General features: G+C 36.4%; 1 protein-coding gene across 3 annotated transcripts; it reads right to left on the bottom strand.

Annotated features, from left to right (window-relative positions):
• Positions 1 to 1,558: 1,558 nt before the first annotated feature.
• On the bottom strand, positions 1,559 to 20,428 carry PBLD (phenazine biosynthesis like protein domain containing). Of its 3 annotated transcripts, none has more exons than XM_082054799.1 (9): positions 19,768 to 20,428; positions 17,381 to 17,480; positions 13,853 to 13,951; positions 13,198 to 13,307; positions 12,991 to 13,020; positions 12,393 to 12,481; positions 11,081 to 11,259; positions 9,213 to 9,275; positions 1,559 to 5,725 (listed from the first exon to the last, which is right to left on the bottom strand). In XM_082054799.1, the coding sequence occupies exons 1-9, from the start codon at positions 19,855 to 19,857 to the stop codon at positions 5,613 to 5,615; spliced, it is 873 nt and encodes a 290-aa protein (XP_081910925.1). In that variant the 5' UTR covers positions 19,858 to 20,428; the 3' UTR covers positions 1,559 to 5,612. The 3 variants fall into 3 exon arrangements, with proteins under 3 accessions (XP_081910925.1, XP_081910927.1, XP_081910926.1); XM_082054801.1 differs by having other exon boundaries at positions 11,081 to 11,124; XM_082054800.1 differs by lacking the exon at positions 13,853 to 13,951.
• Positions 20,429 to 20,529: the final 101 nt, after the last annotated feature.

Below are 20,529 nucleotides of genomic sequence, written 5' to 3'. Positions count from 1 at the left end.
GCCTGAAGACAGCTGAGGCAGGAAAATGAACATAGGAAACTTATCATCTCTCTTCTACCTTTATTTGGCTGGCAGGGAAGGCTAACTGAAGTGATTAATTCATTTTAAGGATCAAGATTCCACCCTCTTTTCGTCCATCTCAGAATCCCAGGGCATGGCACAACTTAATCCACGCTCCCAGTCAGCAAGGCAATCTAGCAAAGACTAAACCTCCTGAAGTACAATTCCCTTTGGAGCTCTTCTGGAACCAGCCGACTGCACCACCTTTTAGGCAGTGCTAGTACTTGATGAGACAACTGAATCCTTTGTTAAGAACTTCCAAAATGAAACAATAGCACCAGTTAATTGGTATTCTGACTGGGACTAATTCAAACATATCTTCTAGTACCTTGGGATGTGGCATGTTCCACTTTGGAGAGAATCAATCAGTCAGAGATTGATGAAGAGGTGGTGAGGTCAGGTTTGCAAACACAGAACCATCTGCAGAGTCTCCTGGGTTGCTACCTGCAGCATAGTAATTTACAGGAGCAGGTGTTTCCTTTTAATGTACATTTTTTTCTGCTGAAATTGTAACTTTATTGAGAAAGTGTCTGCAGTTTGTTATTAAGAGGATATTTTGTTTATTGTTCCTATTAGCTACGGGAAGTTTTCTGAAAATTGTGGTAACCATACTCTTAAAAACATAGGTAAGAACAGAGGCTGTGATGTTAAATATGTCAGTCAGACACATCTTCAAAAAGCTGCTACGCATAAACATACTGAAGTCCAAAAGGCTGTTTTTAAAACAGAATTATTTTGTTCAGGAAGGAGCCATTTCTTTCTGAATATGGGTGACTGAAATTTTTATAGTCATTAAGATTATAACTTGTTTCTGTTTACAGGCATAAATATTTATGGAGAAAGGAGGCTTTATGAAACAAAAGAAAAATTAAAGAATTCCAACTGGAATTTCCCACTTGAACTGAGCTTGGTGGGATGGGCACTACAGTAAGCCCCCTTTGGTTTGGATCCAAAGCATAGCAAAAGGTCAAATTCAGGTTCCTGGCATTGTTGTATCTCATGCTCTGATATAATCTACATAATCTATTCTCTAGCCTAACATCTCTCCATCTGACTCATACAAACTGAAGACAGTTTGTGTCATTAACTTCAACTAATGGCAAAAACTGAGGACACGCCCTTAAGTGTTTTAACTACGCTCACATATTAGTCTCTACCCAGGCACTACACCTCCATCTCCTCTTCCTGCTCCTCACAAACCTACTTTGTCTCCTTCAAACTCCTTTGTCTTCACAATCCTACAAATGTTCTTGAGATTTTTTTCTTGGGTTTGCTTAATGTGTTTTATCTACCCTGCAGTTCTTAACAGAACAAAAACTACATATGGCAAAGTGGTTTCTTGGTTTGGGTGCATCACCAAAAAAAGTCACAGTACACTGAAAAGTGCATAAAACTTAGGCTTAGATGACTCATGAAATTAAAAAACAAGGGAATGTCCTCCTTTGCCAATCAGTGAGGCAAAAGCACAAGTCAAAGTGAATCTCTCACTAAGGAAATCAACAGTTAGAAATGTTTATTTTTTCAAAATCTGCTTTAGACATCAAGGCTAAACTAAAGGTCTCGGTCTAAAACTGACCTGTAGTAAAAAATGTTCATACTTTCTGACTATCTGGGAATATAATGGGTTTTGTTATTTCACTTTCCCATCCTTTTCAAAATTTTTAATTATAGTTTGTAGAAATTTTAGGAAATAAAAGGAGGACAGTGACTCAGCAATTGAAAAAAATTCCTTGTACCATCTTTTTGTTTAAGTCTGGTAATTAAAGATAGATCTACTCCTAAAAACAAGCAAAAAAACCCAAACCAAAAAACCCCACATCAACAAAATGCTTAACTGGCAGATTTTTCAGTTTTTAATTGAACTAATTTAATTTCTACCTGATCTGGTATCACCCTTAATTTTCATTTAGTCTCCTTTTTCTACTTCTGGGAAGGTTCCCTCTGTTCCTTCCTGTCACTGGGATGAATACTGAGAAAAAGAAATCTTTCCTTTCCCAGAAATAACTGCCTCATCTGTTGCTAATTTCCCTTCCTACCCTTATGGAACACATGGCTCCTTTCTCTGACCTCTTGCTGTGTACGCATTTGTGAGATCTTTTATTCCCACCTTGTGAAAAAATTTCCAATTTCGGTAACAACTTTCAGTATCTGTTTTCTGTCTATCCTCATCTAGATAACACACAAGAAATGTATTCTCATGAATCCTTCAAGCAAATTTGTTAAATGGCTTACTGATTAAAAAAGTGGCTGCCCATTTTCTTTTCAACCCTTTTAGCTGTACATTCATTTCCATAACAAACAAACTTACATGGTTTCTGATGCTCAATATTTTTTTTCCCTATTTTGCTTCCTTGCTCGTGGTTATGTGCACACCAAGGAAGCAAAATGAGTAAATGTGCATTTACATGTTCATGTTTTGGCTGTCGGATCTAGCCAGGGATTTAATCAAAACTTACAGTGGCCTGTACCTTAATGACCTTCTGATGGACGCTCATAATAAATAACTCTCAAGTGCAGAGAAGTTTTCAGAATTGTAGTTTCCCCTCACATAATTTTCTCTTGGTTCAACACATAGGGATGCTACAGTCTTAATTAAGAGAGCAGCACAAAACAGTTCAAATCCCCTGCACCAGAAACACTAAACAAAGAGACTTTGCATTTTTCCAACCACCTATTAAGTACCTTCACCTAATTTTTGATTCAACAATTTAATTTTATCAAAACAATGCAAGTTAACTATTTACTTAGAGAAACATTAAGTTCGAAACTTTTATGATGACTGTAATATTATACAGGTGGTTCCAGAAAATTCTCTCTTAAACAAAGTTTTATTTAATTAGTGAGAAAGGCCTAGCAACTTGCATTAAAAGACAGTCCATGGGACGTCCATGATGATGAAGTCTGTATGAAATTCTACAGCACTCAAAGATTATATATAGTATTATAAGGATCTAAAAATTGTGCTGCATAGGTTGAAGATCAAATGGCACTAACATTCATTTAAATTATAGTAGTCTCCTCACTGAAATCCACTTTTAAGTACTGTTTCTTCTCTGCATTTTCTGTGCTGACTTTGGCTCTTGGAAGCTGACTCACTGAAACGTCACTGTGTTCCTCTTTTTCTTGATGTGAAACTCACACAATTTTGAGTCTGAATTATCATTTCAAGTGTAAACAGACATTTCATATGGTGCTAGGGTAACTTAGTATTCAGGATCTTGCTCAAAGTTAAGATAGTTAAGTTACATTAACTATAAACAGCTAATAAAACCAACTGGTATATCGTTTGCATGCAACTGTGAAACAAGGCCACACAAATTCTAAATAATTTTGTTTGAAGTTCGTACAACCTATTTTTTGCACTAGGAAAGATGCACAGAATTTATCACAACAACTGATTTCATTTACTGTTGACTGGAAATGTGCGATGTATTAAAGTAAGTCTTAGTGAATAGTTAGGATCACCAGGTCAACTACACAATATTTCATTAGAATAAAGTTGCTACTCAGAAAATGAGTGCTCTTTTTCTTGCCACTCTCAGCAGCCTTCCTTGTTTTGCATATGGTTGCATGTTTAATTAGCAATCCTTCTGTAAGTGTCTGCAATTAGCACAATGATGATTAATAAAATAACTCCTTTAAAGCTCCATTTAGGCAGCAGAACTGCACAATCAGGTATAATTAATTCATCATTAATAAATCATGGCTGATTAACTAATCTGTTGATTACAAACACATTACTGCATCGTCTCCCACCTGAGCTCTGGTGATTCTTCTATCCTGAACAGAAATAGAGACCAAGTAGTAGGAAACTATTAGGAAAAAAAATGCATTGAGCAGCAAAGATATTGATTTGGTCAGGAAATTTAGATAGCAAGTATATTTAAAATTTACTAGGCTTTGTTCACAATTAGTCCCCTTGAATAAAAGAAAAAAAAAAAAAAAACACAAACCTGTACCCTCTATTGTTAAATGTGAACAGGTGAACAATAATTGCTTCTTTAGTTCATTTATATTCTCAAGCAGGGTTGTTTTATCCCCAAACTACCTCAGATTATGCACCAGATTCACCCTTTGCACAAGCCAGCAGGAAACAGCAAATGCAGTAAACTAAGCTTGCAGCATTGCTCCTCGAGAACATCTAGGTCACCAGCTAGAAAGCGACCGCTTTGCTTTGTGAGAAGGCAAGGTCAAGGTGGCTGCTAAACGTGCCATTGCAACATTGCTGTTAAGCTGCCTCCAAAGCCATGTCTTGCATCTGATGGTAAGTCCATGTTTATAAACCACACTGCAGGTCCATGAACTCCAGCAAGACTGAATATGGAAGGAAGAATGTGAATTACCATTTGGTGATTCCTTTTGCTTGCCATTTAGCTCTCGAGATTTGTAGTGCATTTAAATAATATTTCTGGTATGTTCTGTGCAGCAACAGGAGCTAGAAACTTATTTCAAATGAATCCTAAAATTTTTACACAGTTACTTGCCTCCAGCTACTCAGGCTTAAGTAAGAAGTAAGTCATAAGTTATGATAAAATTCAAAATAATTGGAAATAGGAGAACTTGGCACAACTAATCCCTTGTAATTTATAAGGGGATGACACCCAGCTGTTTCCACAGTACGAAAATGCCTTTGAGTTCAAAATAATTCAACCTGAAATATTACAACGAAAAAGAACTGAAGCGAAGCTTAGGACAAAAGTGATTTCAAAGCAAATTTTAGACAGATTAACTGAAACAGTTCAATATTCCAAATAAATCCAAAGAACACTAAAGGAAAAAATGACAAAATCTGAAGCAGTGCATTTCATGAAGAAAATTAAAGAATAAACTTTTAATTTAGGAGCAAATCTTCAGCCTTTGAAAAGTAAATTATATTGCTGTAACCAATAAAGTTTTCTTTCAGATTTTAAACAGTTTTATGTGCATCACTATGTCAATCTCTTAAATATTTCTGCTAAAACTTTAATTGAAAATATTGACTAAGTAGCAGTACTACAAACCACTGAAATACCATTCATCTTTGAAAAATACTGTTCATAAAATGGAACCATAAAACATTTCTAAATCATTTATATTTTTTCATATTTTAATTCAATTAAATTAATGAACTTATGAGCATCATTTCAACATATGGTGACTTTTTTTTTTAAGGACTGTAGTCAGATTTCAGGGAGAATGACTGAATATGGAAAAAGTCTGATTGTTTTATCAATCAGAAAACTTTATGTTTCAATCAAGAAAGCAGAAATGGCTTTTAACATGGAATTTGGAAATAAATGAAAGAATAATTTAAAAGTTTAAAAACAAGATAGCTGTCCTTGGAGAGTTTCTGAGGTCAGTCCACATGTGAAGTAGCACGATGAAAGTGAAGAGAACAACAGCAAGGATCTTGAAGACTAGAAGTATTTTCATCAAGTAATTTTTTTAACTGGACAATAAGTAATCAAAGACTTCTGAGGACAGTGGTGATTCACTGCCTAGAGCTAAGATATAGACAGTATAATAAGAATAATCTGAAGGTGTGGGAGATAGAATTTTAAGTGTCAATTTCTTCATAAGGTCAGGTTTCCTTTTAATACAATAGCAATTTGCCCGGCAATGTCAACTCTTCCATCATTACGCAGTGAAATCTTCAACTCTCCTCCACGGCGGGAACATTGAAAAGCTAAATGGAAACAAGAATCCACAATTAAAGAACTAGTATCGATCGCAAAGTATTTAAAAATCCATGAAAACTCAGGGAAATGAGGCCTCTGTCTCCAGAAAGCAAGCAACACCAGGGCAAGCACTGTACCAGGGACACCCCAGAAGAATTGTCTTTATGGATGAAGATTAGCTGAGGGTGTATCTCAGACTAGAACTTGTCTATTGAACCTGACAAAGATGCTAGTTAATACAAATAGGGAAGGAGAGTTTGCTGTGATGTAGCTAACCTGCCTTGGTATATCTAAAGAAGTCTTGAATTCTCCCATTCATGCGATAGACAGGTTCTGTAGGTAAGCAGGAAGAACACTAGGTATTATATGCATAAAAATGAAGAAACATTTTACCAGTATCAAACATCTGAAGTAGATACCAGGTTCAAAGGTTGTGTTTAGCTAATGGGTAAACAAAACTCTAGTAGCCACTGGAAAAAGTCTACAAAGAAACATAGATGTTGCTTCAGCTGTCACAAACTGAGACCAAATTCTTACACAGGCAGGAACAGGTATTTATTTATATAATCCTGAATATATTATTTAATATGGTTGGACAAAGTTTAAGTAGAAATAGCCTTCCACTTGTAAATAATTACAAAACTAAACTTTTGCCTAAACTATTCAGCCATAATGGGATGATAATGCTCACTTAGCATGTTGAGCTTGTAGATTTGTTAAGTACGCCAATTTAAGCTGCACAACTGTTTGATCAGAAACTGGAAAGCCCTCTATAATGTTTGGTTATATCAAATTCCTTATTCGTTTTTATAAATGTTATCCTAGGAATACAAAAATTATGTGAATGGCTGGATACAGAGTTACTACGTATTGCATTCATTAGCAATTATGAAAGTCTATATATATGATATGAGAGATTATATTTTTTAAAATATTGTAGACTCTCTTCAAATGAAAAAAGGCAAGGACTGATACTGAATTCTGATTTAACACTCAGCTTAAATTCAAGGATATGCACATAATTTCAAGAAAGATCATGAAGTATTTCACCTTGTTAAAAGACTGGAAAATACTCTTTGTAGTTGAGGATGGTGGTGGTTTGACAATTTGGTCTAATAAAAGTAGGAAGAGAACCCAAACACAGGAAATTACCTCTGATACTTCATCAGAGATGCAGCTGACCTCCTAGAGGTCACAATACCCAGAGAGATCTGACAAAAGATTTAATGTTCCTCATTTTTTATATTATTTCATATCTGATCTGTTTTGTAACTAACAGATCTTTCATTTTATAGAAAAAAGATTCCTTTATTCTGGCAATAAAAGGTATTGGATATTACAGACACCACCACAATAGTTTCTAAAAGGTCAAAAGATACTCATATTCATTAATCTTTGGTGATACAGAATCTTCTTGACTGACAGATGTCTTTTCCAAATAACCTCAGTAACAGAATTTGCTTCAGTAGTACCTGATAGCCCTCAGTATGTAAGGAAAAGTTATTTCTCATAAACACGGGTAGAGACCACATGTTGATCAGATGTCAAATGAACTTGTTCTCCTTAAATTTGTTTTGTACAATTTCTATCACAAAAGAAGTTTGAGGACATATACACACAAAATATTAAAAAACAACAACAAACAAAAAACTATCTTGTCGGAAAAAAGGACTTTTTTTTGTGCTAAACACATTAGAAAAGCTGATTACAGCCTTTGCTGCTTGAGATAGTTTCTCTAAAAGAGGAAATGCCATAGTACATACAAAATACAGGAAAATGCAGAACAGATAGAAAGTATCATGTAAAAATAGAGAGAGAATTCCTGTCTGTTTGATTACTTAAAGAAGCAGTGTCTATAGATGGCATGGAAGAGTTTTAAACTCCACATTAACATTGGAAAATGTCACGATCTTGTGAGAAACAGCCAGTCCATAAGGATGAATTACCAAAGACAGTTTCTTCTCTTCAGAAAATATGTTTGTGTGACACAAATGCAAATATGAGATTTTTTGAACAGAATGTTAAACCTTTCCTTAAATTCACAGTGGAGAAGGTCTCAGTCATTGTGGATTACCATACTGAGCAATGGAGAGCAAACAGATCCTTTGAAGAGTTTATCATTCTCAATAAAATCCATTTTGAGATTCATTTTACCCAATATAAGAAGGCTTATATTCAAGGCAGTTGTTTGGAAAAGTGTTTACTTTCATGGACAAGGAACCTTATTAGATCAAGGATCCAATCTCTGTTCTAAATTAAATGTTACCAAATATTAAATTGTTGTCAAGTTCACAAAAGAATTGTAATCTCACACTTCCTCTTTGGGAATCAGATAGGGACTAGGGCATTTTGTATGTATTCTCTTGTTCTTCCATTCTCTGGCAAAGCACTAGAAACATGAGAATCAAACTGATATCCAATGCCTCTTTATCTACTGTGGCCATGTATTAACATTTTCTCATTTTTTTCCAACAAGTTCTTCAGTTTCTTGCTTAACAATAAGTATGTGATCTAATAAGCATTGATTGAAAGAATACCAATAAATCTGTTCTTTGACTTCAGAGATCCAGTCATCTCATATTCCTTTAGGGCTTAATCATTTAAAAGTAAGACTACAAATAAAATCACAAACAAGCAGAATTTGACAATGCCCATGTATCTTGTCTCTATTATTTAACATCAGTCACATTTTTCTGTTCTTGTAACATTAAGTGATTATTCTTTCTTATATCCTTCATGAAAAAAAATCATCATCCTAAGGAAAACTGATCTTCATACATAAATACACAGATGTATCACAAACCAGAAAAAAAATCTCTTCTATAAAGCACATTCTGTAAGTGGAATTCAAATGTTAAAAATACATCTCTTCTTATCCAGCTGTAATAGCACTAGCTGTTCTAAACCCTAGTTTTCCTAAAGAAGTCACTGAAAGGATTGATCTGGAGTAATTCTAAAGAAAACTCCAAAATCAGGCAAAAACCATCAGACTTTTTTCAATCTCATTTTAATATACACGGGGGGAAAGGAAAACGCTGTCCAAATTCTACTGAAAAGTACATCATGAATGAAAATACCAATATATTTTCCCGATACTTAAAGTGCAAGCCTCAAAGACCAAAAAGTAAAGTAAAATTCAGTCAAATCACAAAACCATCTTCATCTGAAGTTTACCAAGCCTCAGTTATGATGAAGGGTCATGAGAACTAAAATCCAAAAGCTGAGATAAAAAACTAGCTGCAGACAGTTATGATCCAGAAACCAAGACTTCAAATTCCCTGCAAGTATGATGTGTCATGTTGGTGGGTAGAAAAGAAAGCAATTTCTTAAAGATTACCTCACACACAAAATATGACATAGTATTCTACTTGTATTAAGCAAATGGATAGGGAGTTAGTGATACAGTTTGGATTGGAGTAATAACGTTACCTTTACTGTTTCAGTGAGTAGCTTTTACATAAACAGGCAGCTTTGCAAGAAACCAGGTTCTCTTACCGAGCATTTCTTTCTTCCCCAGCTGCTCAGACCAGTAGCTACTTAAAACAGCATGGGTAGATCCTTAAAAGAAATTGGAAAACAAAGTATAGAATTATATTAAAATCACTACTTTATAGAGCAAGCACATTCCAAGTGTAAATGTTCTATACAAATCACGTGCCACATTTGTGTCTGGGGCAAGAAAACCTAAGTTCTGTCTGCTGTGCAGCCTCTTAAGGCTTTAACATTTCATTTATAATGCAGTATTACTTCCTCATGCTATGGCTTCAACTGAAATTTTGCCTAGGCAAGGGCTTCATCATTAGACACAACATGTAAAAATAACAAATAGTACCAATTAAAATACTTGAGCCAAAGTACTCATTTGTTCACAAAAAGTGAAGTTTCCTAGTAACAGAACCTCAAAATATTAAATTCAAAGTATTATTCATCTGAACATTATGTTAATTCAATGAAATACGAACAGCTACCCATCAAAAATCTGAACAGGCTTTTAGATATTTCTTAAGCATAGAAACAGGTGGATAGAAGTCACTGCGTAAAACAAAACCTTTCCTCTGCTAACAGTTGCCACAACAAAATCTCTGGGGTTTTTTTTCAGTGTTGAATGCTGGTAAGTAACAGGACATAACTTAAGGAGGTAAGTTTAAGTTCTCAACACGGCTTCTGAAAACTGAAACATTGATTTCTTGTTTCCTGACCAGCAGATGGCTTAAAAAGATGATTTCTCAAATTCAGAACTAGAAATGTTGCTTCAGTCTACATTAGCAGCTACGATCAAAGACAGTCTTCTGGAAACCTTCCTGTGAAGTAACTATAATTATCAGGGCTAAAGGCCACCAGGACATGCAGCATTACTAAGAAATCATTAGAAAATAAATACAACATAAAGCCATAACACTGCTAAAAGTATATTTCAGCAATACCATAAAAAGATTTCTATAAAATAAAGGACACTTAAAGATGGAAGACAAACAACTGTGAGCTATAACCAGCCTAGAAAAATCTTGGAGATTCAGGAAACTTCTAGCTTTTCCTACATATCAATACTAGTCTCCCCAGAAATCCTAAAGAATAAGCTCTGGGATTAGATACGTCTACCACACTCCATCCTCAGCTTTATCAGGAAAGCAGGACTGAAAGCTTAAAAAAAGCACAAACCTGAAATACATGGCTTATATTTCTTCATAAACCTTTCTTACTGTTAGGAGTGGTGAATAACTAGAATTATTCCAACAAAGAAAGTTTTCTCTGTATTCAGCAAAACACTTAATGAGCATTTTTTACCAAGTTCTCAGCTGACTGATAATTAACGTGTGATTAACTGGTAGCTAAGCAAATCATATCAGCAATCATCATCATACCTTCTGAGTGGAACATCAAAGGAACACGCAGAGAACTAGCCTTCCTGCCCCTAAATATACAAGTAGCTGAGCTCATATTATTCATAGGCTTAAGAATATCCACAGTAAGTGTCAGAAAACTAGAGGTGATCTCAGCTGACATACATACAAAAAAAAAAAAAAAGAGAGAACACCAACAGAGGCGGATATGAACTTTTACTGCAATATTCATTCAATACCAAACTAGTCTCTTGCTTTTCTCTAACTGGAATACTTCAGGGTAAAGATCCAAAAAAGACACAGGAATATCAGGCCTGATGACAGCAAGAACCTGATTTTTTCTGAATGAGTTGGCATCAGTCATTAGTGTCTTCAGTTTAATGAGCACACTCCTGTTGTCCATATAAAACAGTAATTTAGAAGAGAGACTCCAAAGTACAAAACCAGATTAATGAAGCTTAATAAGAACCTTTTAATTGAACTGAAACAAGAGTAAGAATCGCGTATCACACAAACACATACCTGTAACAGGGTCTTCCGGAACTCCATACCAAGGTGCAAAATATCTGGAATAAAAATCATGGCCTTTATGTTTTCCACTGGAATTTCCCTTAAGAGTGAGTATGAGTCCTTTCACCTTTCCTGTCTTTTCAGCTGACAAGAAGCGTTGTGCATTCACTTGCAGTTCTTCCAACACGGACCTTGAATATAATTATAGAATTTTAATAATCCATATTTTTGTCTTACATTAAGTACTGAAAAGAAACAAACATAATCGCCTTCTCTACAATCCCAAAACAGACATGGCAAAATGTTAGAGGAGACCAGATTCCTAGCATTGTCCTCCCAATGTCATTTGACTGAAGAGTACCCCAAATATAACACACTTTGAGTGAGCAGAGAAAACAGTTCAAGCCATGCATTTCCTATTTATTTTTGAAAACAGAGCATTCTGCAACATTAGCTATGAAAATGCACACTTTGGTTTCAACAATTTAATAATTGAAATAAATACTTCATCACTACAGAATGCAAAGAGTAAGCATTCCATCTCCTTTCAGAGCAAGCAAACAACTAGCACCATTCAGATCTTCAACAGGATTCTAAGCACTCTACCACAGTCACAAGTCTGTGAAATTGTACATACCTCCCTACAAATTAAAGTCTGAAACAGTAAGAAATATTCTCAGCTGAGTACTTGTTATTTTATCTCCCCATTAGTCCAATCTTTAATCATTAGTAAGGTCAAACTTCAAGTGAAAATAATAGTGTTTTGGCAAGATATATCAAAATCATACATGACTTAACAATGAAATTCAGCTCTCTGAGATGAACAAATGCTTTGAAATTATTTGAATTGGAAATTCTTCTATAAAGCTACTTATGATGCTGTTAAGTATATGTAAACAGATTACAGTCAAATGGAAGTAAGAATCCATGGCATTCTGCCAATGTGCCCTGCCTCACCAAGTGGGTCTCTGTAGCTATGCAACTATTACTTCTTTGCTTGAGAAGCAAGACTTCTAATTTCCTCCTAGGTTACTGGATCATTTTTTTACTCAGATGGGGAAAATACACCACCATTAAAACTGCTTCCTACACCTCCTTTTCCTGGAAATAGATTTCCGATTGATCTTATCCAACTTTGCAGGTTCAATAAGCTCACAAAAGAAGATAAAATAGGTATTTAACACGGGAGATTAAATTTGAGGTTTTAATATCCACCTTTTTAAAAACCAGATAAAAGAGCCTAACATGTAAGGAGGAGATGTTAAACAACCAGACTCCATTTCTGCACACTTGATTATTAGAAAAAAAAAACCAAAAAAGTCACCTTTCATAAGCATCACTGAGGCGGACTAAGAGGTTCTTTGTGTCAGGAGAATAACAAAGATCTTGAACAACCATGTCACCAATGGCTGCCTAGTGGGAAAGTTAAAGGAGACAAAAATATTGTAATTTGAATACAAAATATTATTTCCTTAACATTTTCATTAGTTAGAATGGGGTTTATACAAGGTCTTTCATGCAGCCCTCAAGTACATGTAAGCAAGAAAAGTAAATGCACTAAGTGCATGAACAGATAGGGTAGGCTCTAAGAGCTCTGCATATGCCAATTTGGAAAGAAATGCAGGGACTTAGAAGGGGGCAAGGACACTAGATTGCCCTCATATGCATTCAACAGGCTGAAAATGCAGCTGAAATAAATACTGACATTCCAGTCCATGGTAGTGGGAGAAAAAAGCTCAACTGCAGCATTTTGAGAATTCCATTTCCTGAGCTGCATGACTCAGACCTTCAAAGTTCTGTGTTTCACATTCACGAGTACATCAGCAATGACGTGCTGCCACTTTTCAGCCATTTTAATATATATATATAAGTATAGCTATTATAAATGTGCTTCTAAAACCACATATAGGTTCTTTTTTTACCTTTATTAAGTCTTCCACTTCCTGAAGTACCTGAAACAAAAAAACACCACACTGTAAAAAACAACATATGTATGTATGTATGTATTACAACATATATGTATGTAATATCTAATCCAACTATAGATAGACAGGTATACTTACATGCACATACAAACATAAACACACACTTTTTACTGCAAGCCTTTATTAACTAAAATTTAGACTGACCTGTGGGTAGGTTAAGTAAAGTGGTAAGTCCAGGACAATATGATCTTCCATTCGCCTGGCTTTTAATTCCCCACTCAGCGTCACAAATGTGAGAACTGCATTTGTGTTTTCTAGAGATAGAAAATTGCAACATTATCAAACATAAAAATTTGAATCCAATCTATTATAGCTCTTAGAGTAGCTCAGAATATTCAGAAAAAGTTGGTTATGCAGCTAAAATATAATAACTACAGTAAACCTGTATTCTAAGACAAAATTCCCAATTAAATAAATAATCTGCTGAAGCTAATAAACATAGCAATTGCCAGTGAATCTTTCCTGCACATTCCTACAATGAATGGGAATTTCCTTTAAACAGAAAGAGCAATATTTCCTATTCATCAAATTCTACTCTACCTCTCCCAGATGACATTTGCATATTTAGCACTTTTGTTAAATAAGAATAACAGTAGGGCATCAGAATCCAACCATAAGCACCAGGCTAAAACCTTATAGTTACAGAGCAGCGTAGAAGACAATACCTAAGGTATGTCCATAAGGTATGTTCACTAAATGTTCTGCATATTTAGTTGCCTTTGTTGTTGAAATAAAGAAGTCACTTAATTAGAAGCAAATTTTCTACAAAGGTATAGTAATGAATAGCTTGTAAACATACTTTGTATGTGAAACAACACAGCAGCTGCTGCAAGTGTAGCATGACCACAGAGAGGAACTTCATTGGCTGGGGTGAACCACCTGAGTCCAAAGCAAGAACCTTAAAAATAAAGATTATTTAGTGTTATTAAGTCAAATAAGTCAATTTCTTCAATTTATCTCAAAACTTACAGAGTGACAACACTTCAGTTAATCAAAATGCATGTTATAATGAGTCTTGGTCATAAACACACTTTTAGGAACCTATTTTGTAGTAATTTCTGAAACAGCTATTGCTTTTAAGTCAGGTCAAAACCAGCAGCCTACTACTAACAAGAGGAAAGCTACTTTGTTACAAGAGTAAAGCTGCTGCAGAGTAAAGATACCTGGTGGCCCTGGGAACTAGGCCTGTGAACCAGAGGCATCCCTGAGAAGTGCAGCTGGCACCTTTGAAGCGGTGCTGGCTAGCTAGAAGTGGGAAATACGCAGAGATACCAATGGTAAGCACAAAATCAACAAACTGCAACAGCAACTTATCACCTGAAAAGGTGAAAAATAGTCTGAACAAAGGGGAAAACATCCTGAGAAAGTAAGAATCGGCAACTGCCACTGCCTGTTCTAACTGAAAGAACAGGAAGAGTCTGGAAAGACAAAAAATGGTCTGAGAGAACAGAAAACATCATCATCTATCGGCTGTCTCAGGTGACAAATAGAAATTAAGACCATCTGCTGGCTTCTTGAAGCAGTGGTGTCCTGTGTTCTCTTATGTCTCTCGGATATAAAAATTAATTTTTACCCAAAATCAAGCTTCTCTCTCTAAGGACTTTCTGTGCTGCATATATTTTTCCCTTTCCTAAACAGGTCTGTGTGAACTTGCTATGAGATCATGGACACTTACTGGGGACACATGGCTGACTCCAAATTCCATGACACAGATCACCTTTGAAGTGAGACTCTGTTATTACTGGTCCCTCTCTGGGCTTGGTTTGGTTTGTCCTCCCACTTCTGGGTTCTATTTCATGTGTTTGATACCATATCTTTATACTTATGATAGAATACTTAAATGTATCTACTGTTATATTATGGATAAGTTTAATTATTGACTAGCAATAAGTTTCTAGTAACCTGTAAAATACATATATACTTCTGGCTGCTATTATTAATTTCTCCTGTACTATTGATCAGTAATAATAAGTTGTAATAGCTCAAGGTATATATTTATTAATCATAGGTATACTATGACTAATACATATACTATTTTGTGGTAATCTGTAATATAGTAGAGAATTTAGAATACAAAGTCCTACAAAGTCACAGTCATGATCTTCAGACACCTGCAGGCTGGGTTACCATCTAGGGGTCAAAGATAGTTCTGTTGGTACAATGGAATCTGTATCAGAGCTAGGTCTGTTATGAATCATTTTATTTAAACCACCAGCCAAGTCTGGTAAAAGCCTCTAATAAACACTGACCCTTCATTTAACTAGAAATCATATTTCTATCTGTTGTTCAAAAAAACCAGAACCCAAATGCACTATATATGGTTTACTGTAGCTTTTGCAGAGTCCCTGCACCACGGCATTTAAGATAATGCTTACGAAAATATATTTCAAGTGAATAATTACCATACAAGCATAACTAAAAGGTACAAAAGAAAGAAATGATATTAAAAAAAAAAAGCCCAAACAAGTCTTGTCATTGTCTCTGTGAAAAACCAGTGCATTAAAGTCAGAGTCCCCTATCTAATGAAAACAAATATAATCCCAACAAAAGCAAGTGGATGAAACTAATGGATCTAATGGATGTGGCAGAGAAGCACTCTGAGACAGGGCAGACACAGAACCCAGCTGTGAGCCTGCCCTGTGGTGCTAATTCACTCTCCAAGTGGAAACTGTGGCTGGAAGCAGAAGGAAATGGAGGCAGCCACGACCGACTGGAGACAGACAAGCTCTGCAACCCAGAACACCTGCCTGGATGCTTGAGACGTACAGCTGTACTCAGACTGAGAAGACATTTTGTACTCTCATAAACCAATGTATCCCTAAAATAATGTAAATTTTTAAAAATTAAATGAAATGCACTCATCACAAACTCATATTTCTGCAAAAAAAAAAATCTTTCTCCAGGAACCATTATTAGACCAATTAATGTTCCAGCAGCAGATTATAGTCTCATAAACGCCATTCTGATGTTCCTGGTCTCCTCTCACTCCCACCGCCCCTCAATAGACACATTCTCAGGTATAGATCAGTGACTAAATTCCTTCAAAAAATTGTGCACCTCTTTGACAGCTGTGTGGGTCTGATGTCACAAACTCTAGTCCCTTTAATATCAAAAGCACTTTAATAAGAAAGATTATGGCATTTTATATACTGTTCGATATGGATGACTTGAAAATAAATGTGTTAAACATATTGGCAAGGTGCTAACATGAAAAATGAAAACTATTATCACTTCTTGATTCAAGCAATAAGTCTAACTTTTAAACAAATTCCAATTCATTAACAATAGGAGTAAGCGATGATGGTTAATACTTTAAGAAAATCCTCTTTAATTACAGAGACTGTACAAAACAGTCCCTGAACAAACAATCAAATGATACAGAACAGTTTCTCTGCATTCCGCTCTAGGGCCTCTTTCAGACAGCCAATAATCCCAAAGCTGTTTCTCTCTCTCTGCCTTTATGTCATATCAAAGCGGGGGCATGCCATCACAATACCTTTACCAGGAATGTAACTCCAGGCTAGTGGGATTCCAGCCCCTTGGCTCATGCCACCACACAACTGCAAAGTGAGCAGATTCAGCAAGCTGATTCAGCTGAAAACTAAGCCACAAACCAATTTTGACTGGAGTATGTTTTTGTCTGATATTTTCTGTCTTGTTTAGCGCCTCTCCGTTTCCTCTCCCATCATATTACACGCCTTACCAAAGAATACCAGTGAAGTCCCTCCACTGGAACCAATCAAACAAGCAGCCTAATGCACTTGATTTAGGCAACTTCAGATTTCCCAGTTTTGTTGGAAATCTGCATTTTCCAGTATTTGCTCCACAGTTAGTTTACAAGATTTTGTGACAAACTCAAATAATAGCTTACAGTTACACCAGTGATGACTTCCTGAATGGCCAAACCAGACTCTACTCATTTTGCAGTCTTGTGCATATGGAATAACCACGTTCCATCTCTATTATTCTGCTTGTATAATAACAAATTATCTCAGGAGATTATTAGTAGTAATGGAAGTATTAATTGAAGATATTTGCATTGCATTTTTAGGAGATTTTCTATGTACAACTTGTTTATTTAGTAAAAGGCACCAAAGCAAATGATCTAATTTATTAATAATGTATGTTTGTGTATTGTAAAATTAATTTGATATGGAGCACAACTACTTTAAAGAATGCACGCACAAAAGGCTTATTAAGTAAGAAACATTACAACTCCAAGATTTTGCTTTGGCTGTCATTCAAATTATCACCATTCCTTATAAATGCACCCAGTGTCTTCCTGTTCCCCTGTAAGAGATTTTTGTGGGTAAACAGAGTCACTCACTTTTGGTAAAGTCATCTCCAGGTTGCAGTTTTCTGATGAAAGCAGTTTCTGAAAGGTTCATTTCTGTTGCAATTTTTTGGTGCACATCTTCATTCAAGTCCTAATGATGAAACAACAGATTCAATTAAAAGCAGGCCAAAAGTGACAGAATCAAATCTTCTGTCAAATACAGTAATTTCATTTTCCATTATAATAAAACATAGATTAACGTTTAGTTCAAAATTCCACTTTAAGAATAAAATGGGATAAATAGTTCAATCATTGTGATACATGGGCATTTCTAGCATCTGTCCTGTTTACAAATTCTTGGAAAATAAAATCGCCAAAAAAACAAAATTCAGTCTCTTCATGAACACTTTTTTTTTTTAAAGTTATTATTATAGTCACACTGAGAAGTCATTATTAACATAATCTAAAAATAACTACGACTCTCTCTTATAACTCTGAAAAATCCATGCCAGCAAGAGGTCTGTAGCAATGCCCATGACGGCTGATCAGCACTAACAGCGGTATCCTCAATACTGCTCTTTGAACAATGGGAATGATATGCTAAGTCAGTAGAAGCTAAGAGGACATAAACAAAAACAAAACAAAATAAAATGCTGGAGCTTACTATATTTTTCTGTAACTGCCTGCAGATTTAAGCCAGTGCACATTGATTCCATGGTACATGAGCTGTAGTGACTATATAAAATCCTATTTCACCCTTGTTCTGTTGCTTTTTCCACACAATTATGCTGACTGGACAAGTTTGAGAACCTGGTCTTTAAAATATTGAAACACAAAGGAAACAAAGTACTGAGTGGACCTGGCCAGGTTCAATTTCTGATAGATAAAAATTTGCCCTGCTAACTTTACTTTCCTTCATAACTTTAGTCCTTTTCAGTCAATGATCCCCTACTACAGATATGAAACAATTGCTGGTGTGTATCCTAGACCTGTATTTGCAGAGTTTATTCTATACAATGAAAACACATACTATTTTTTTACAGTAACAACCCTTTCTCCTCAGGAAAATAGTACTGTCAATTAGATACTAAGACACTAAACGAGAACAAAGGTCAACCAAAGCGTTATAAAAAATAACTTTATTGAAATACTGCCATCCTGTGGCACTTCTGAAACACAGATAAGACTTGTTTTGCCATTCTTGCATTATTCCCAACAGGTTTTGTAAGGCATCTGCTTAGACTCTGAAGGGAACAGAGAACAGAAATATTGCTGTTAGCTGCACCATACTTTCTTGAAACTTAGAAGCATAATTTCAGCTTTAACCGCATCTCAGTTTTAGCTTCAATATTGCTGTTAGCTGCACCATACTTTCTTGAAGCTTAGAAGCATAATTTCAGCTTTAACTGAATCTCAGTTTTAACTTCAAAACTAAAGCCACTAGCCCCAGGTACTGCAGAAAAAACTTTAAACTTCAACACTCCAAAGGCAACATGCAAATAAGTTGCCCTCACAATATATTAATGTAATGAAGTAAAATTAATATAAAAATGCAATAGGAAGCACATCATTAAGTTCTCAGCCATAGCTTTAGCTGATCTGGTTAAGTAGGCTGCATTGTGTAAGTTCTAGATAGGCTTCGGAACACTTAGAAGGATTCATACTGTCAGTAAGTTACCAGATTTAACTGTTCTACATATATTTTCACACTTACAATTTTTGTCCAGTGTTACTATACAAATAGCATAGGGCCTACAAATGTCTAATGCAGTTTAATAGTATTTTGGTAGAAATTGTCAGCAGTTTACCAGTCAGTACCAACTGTTCAGAACACGATGAGGATGACTACTGACAATTGCACTGCAACTACCATGCAATTTTGAAGTAATAAAAACTGTTTAAACTTGGCTAAAGCTGAAACTAACACACTAACAGTGAAAGGCTCAGAGGGTCTATAATCCCCCTCTTTCCTCCCATCGAAAGAGAAAAAATTAAAGAGAGGAAGAAAAAAAAAGTAAAAAAGGGAGAGGGAAAAAATCCACGCAAACCCCAAACGCTTCATTCAAAAACTACTGAGTACTGATTGTATGTTACTGCATTTCCCTTCCAAGATTTCATTCTAAATCCATTAAGAAATTAAGCCATTTCTTTTTGACTTAACTCAGAAAAAATACATATATTCCTTAAAAAAACAAATAAAACAAACAAAAAAAAACCCCAAACAAACCACGGAAAAAACCCCACATCTTGTATGAAATCGTTCTGATGGAGAAAGGAGTGCTAATTTCTCTGCATTCTGGAGCAACAGCAACTACACTTGCAAGCAGAACTCCTGAGTAAAGGAAGCAAAGTCTAATGCATTGCTGAGTGCTGAGGTCAAGTACAGAATGGTAAACGCCATTGCAGTCCCTCATAAAATAGCTTTTTTTAAAACTTACACTTTCAAGCAGACAAACTGCCGCAGGATTACCAGAAAATGGCCGGTTTGTAAATGCATCAACCGTGAAAGTGGGGATTTGCATTGTCATTTGCGCTTATTTAGCCTCCAATGTTTTTTTTTTCCAAGGTATTTTCTAACCAGTTTTACCCCGAAACGGACTTAGAACTCTTAATTAATATTTCTCTAACGGCAGAGGCCAGCGCCCGCCCCACATCTCGTCACTTCCGAGCACGGACTGAAGCCTCCTTCCACTCCCCCAGCGTTCAGCGCTGTTTTCAGTTTTCTTAACACAGATCTTAACCTTCCTCTTGCATCGCTTGCTATGTGCTCCAGAACGCTCTAACGGGCCCCTCCACCACAGCGTCCGGCGCAGCCTGTCCCAAAGCGGTACATTCACGAAGGCAGGGGCTGTGCGAGGGCCCTGGGCCCGGCCTGCCGCAGGTTTCCCACAGCTGCAAAGCCGAGGAGAACGCGGACAGTCATCGCGTGTGCCACAGCGGACAACCGCCCCCTCCGAGCCGGGGAGCCGAACACCCTGACCAACACACACACCGCAAGGAACGCCGCGCGCGTGAGGGGATGGCCCGACAGCCGTTAGGGGCGACCGCCGCGCGCAAGCGCCCCCAGCCCAGCGCCCGCTTGGCGCCAAAAACGGCGCCCGCGCGACGGCCGGCCCTACAGCGCGTGCGCACCGGCGCCCCTCAGGCCAGCGGCCGTGAGAGGAACAGGCGGGAACGGCTCTGCCGCGCATGTGCGGCTA

The sequence above is a fragment of the Streptopelia decaocto genome, assembly GCF_964273445.1.
Source record: "Streptopelia decaocto genome assembly, chromosome: 5".
In the NCBI taxonomy this organism is placed as follows: Eukaryota; Metazoa; Chordata; class Aves; order Columbiformes; family Columbidae; genus Streptopelia; species Streptopelia decaocto.
The sequence above is the reverse complement of the archived record's forward strand: the minus strand, read 5'-3'. Positions and strand labels throughout refer to the sequence as shown.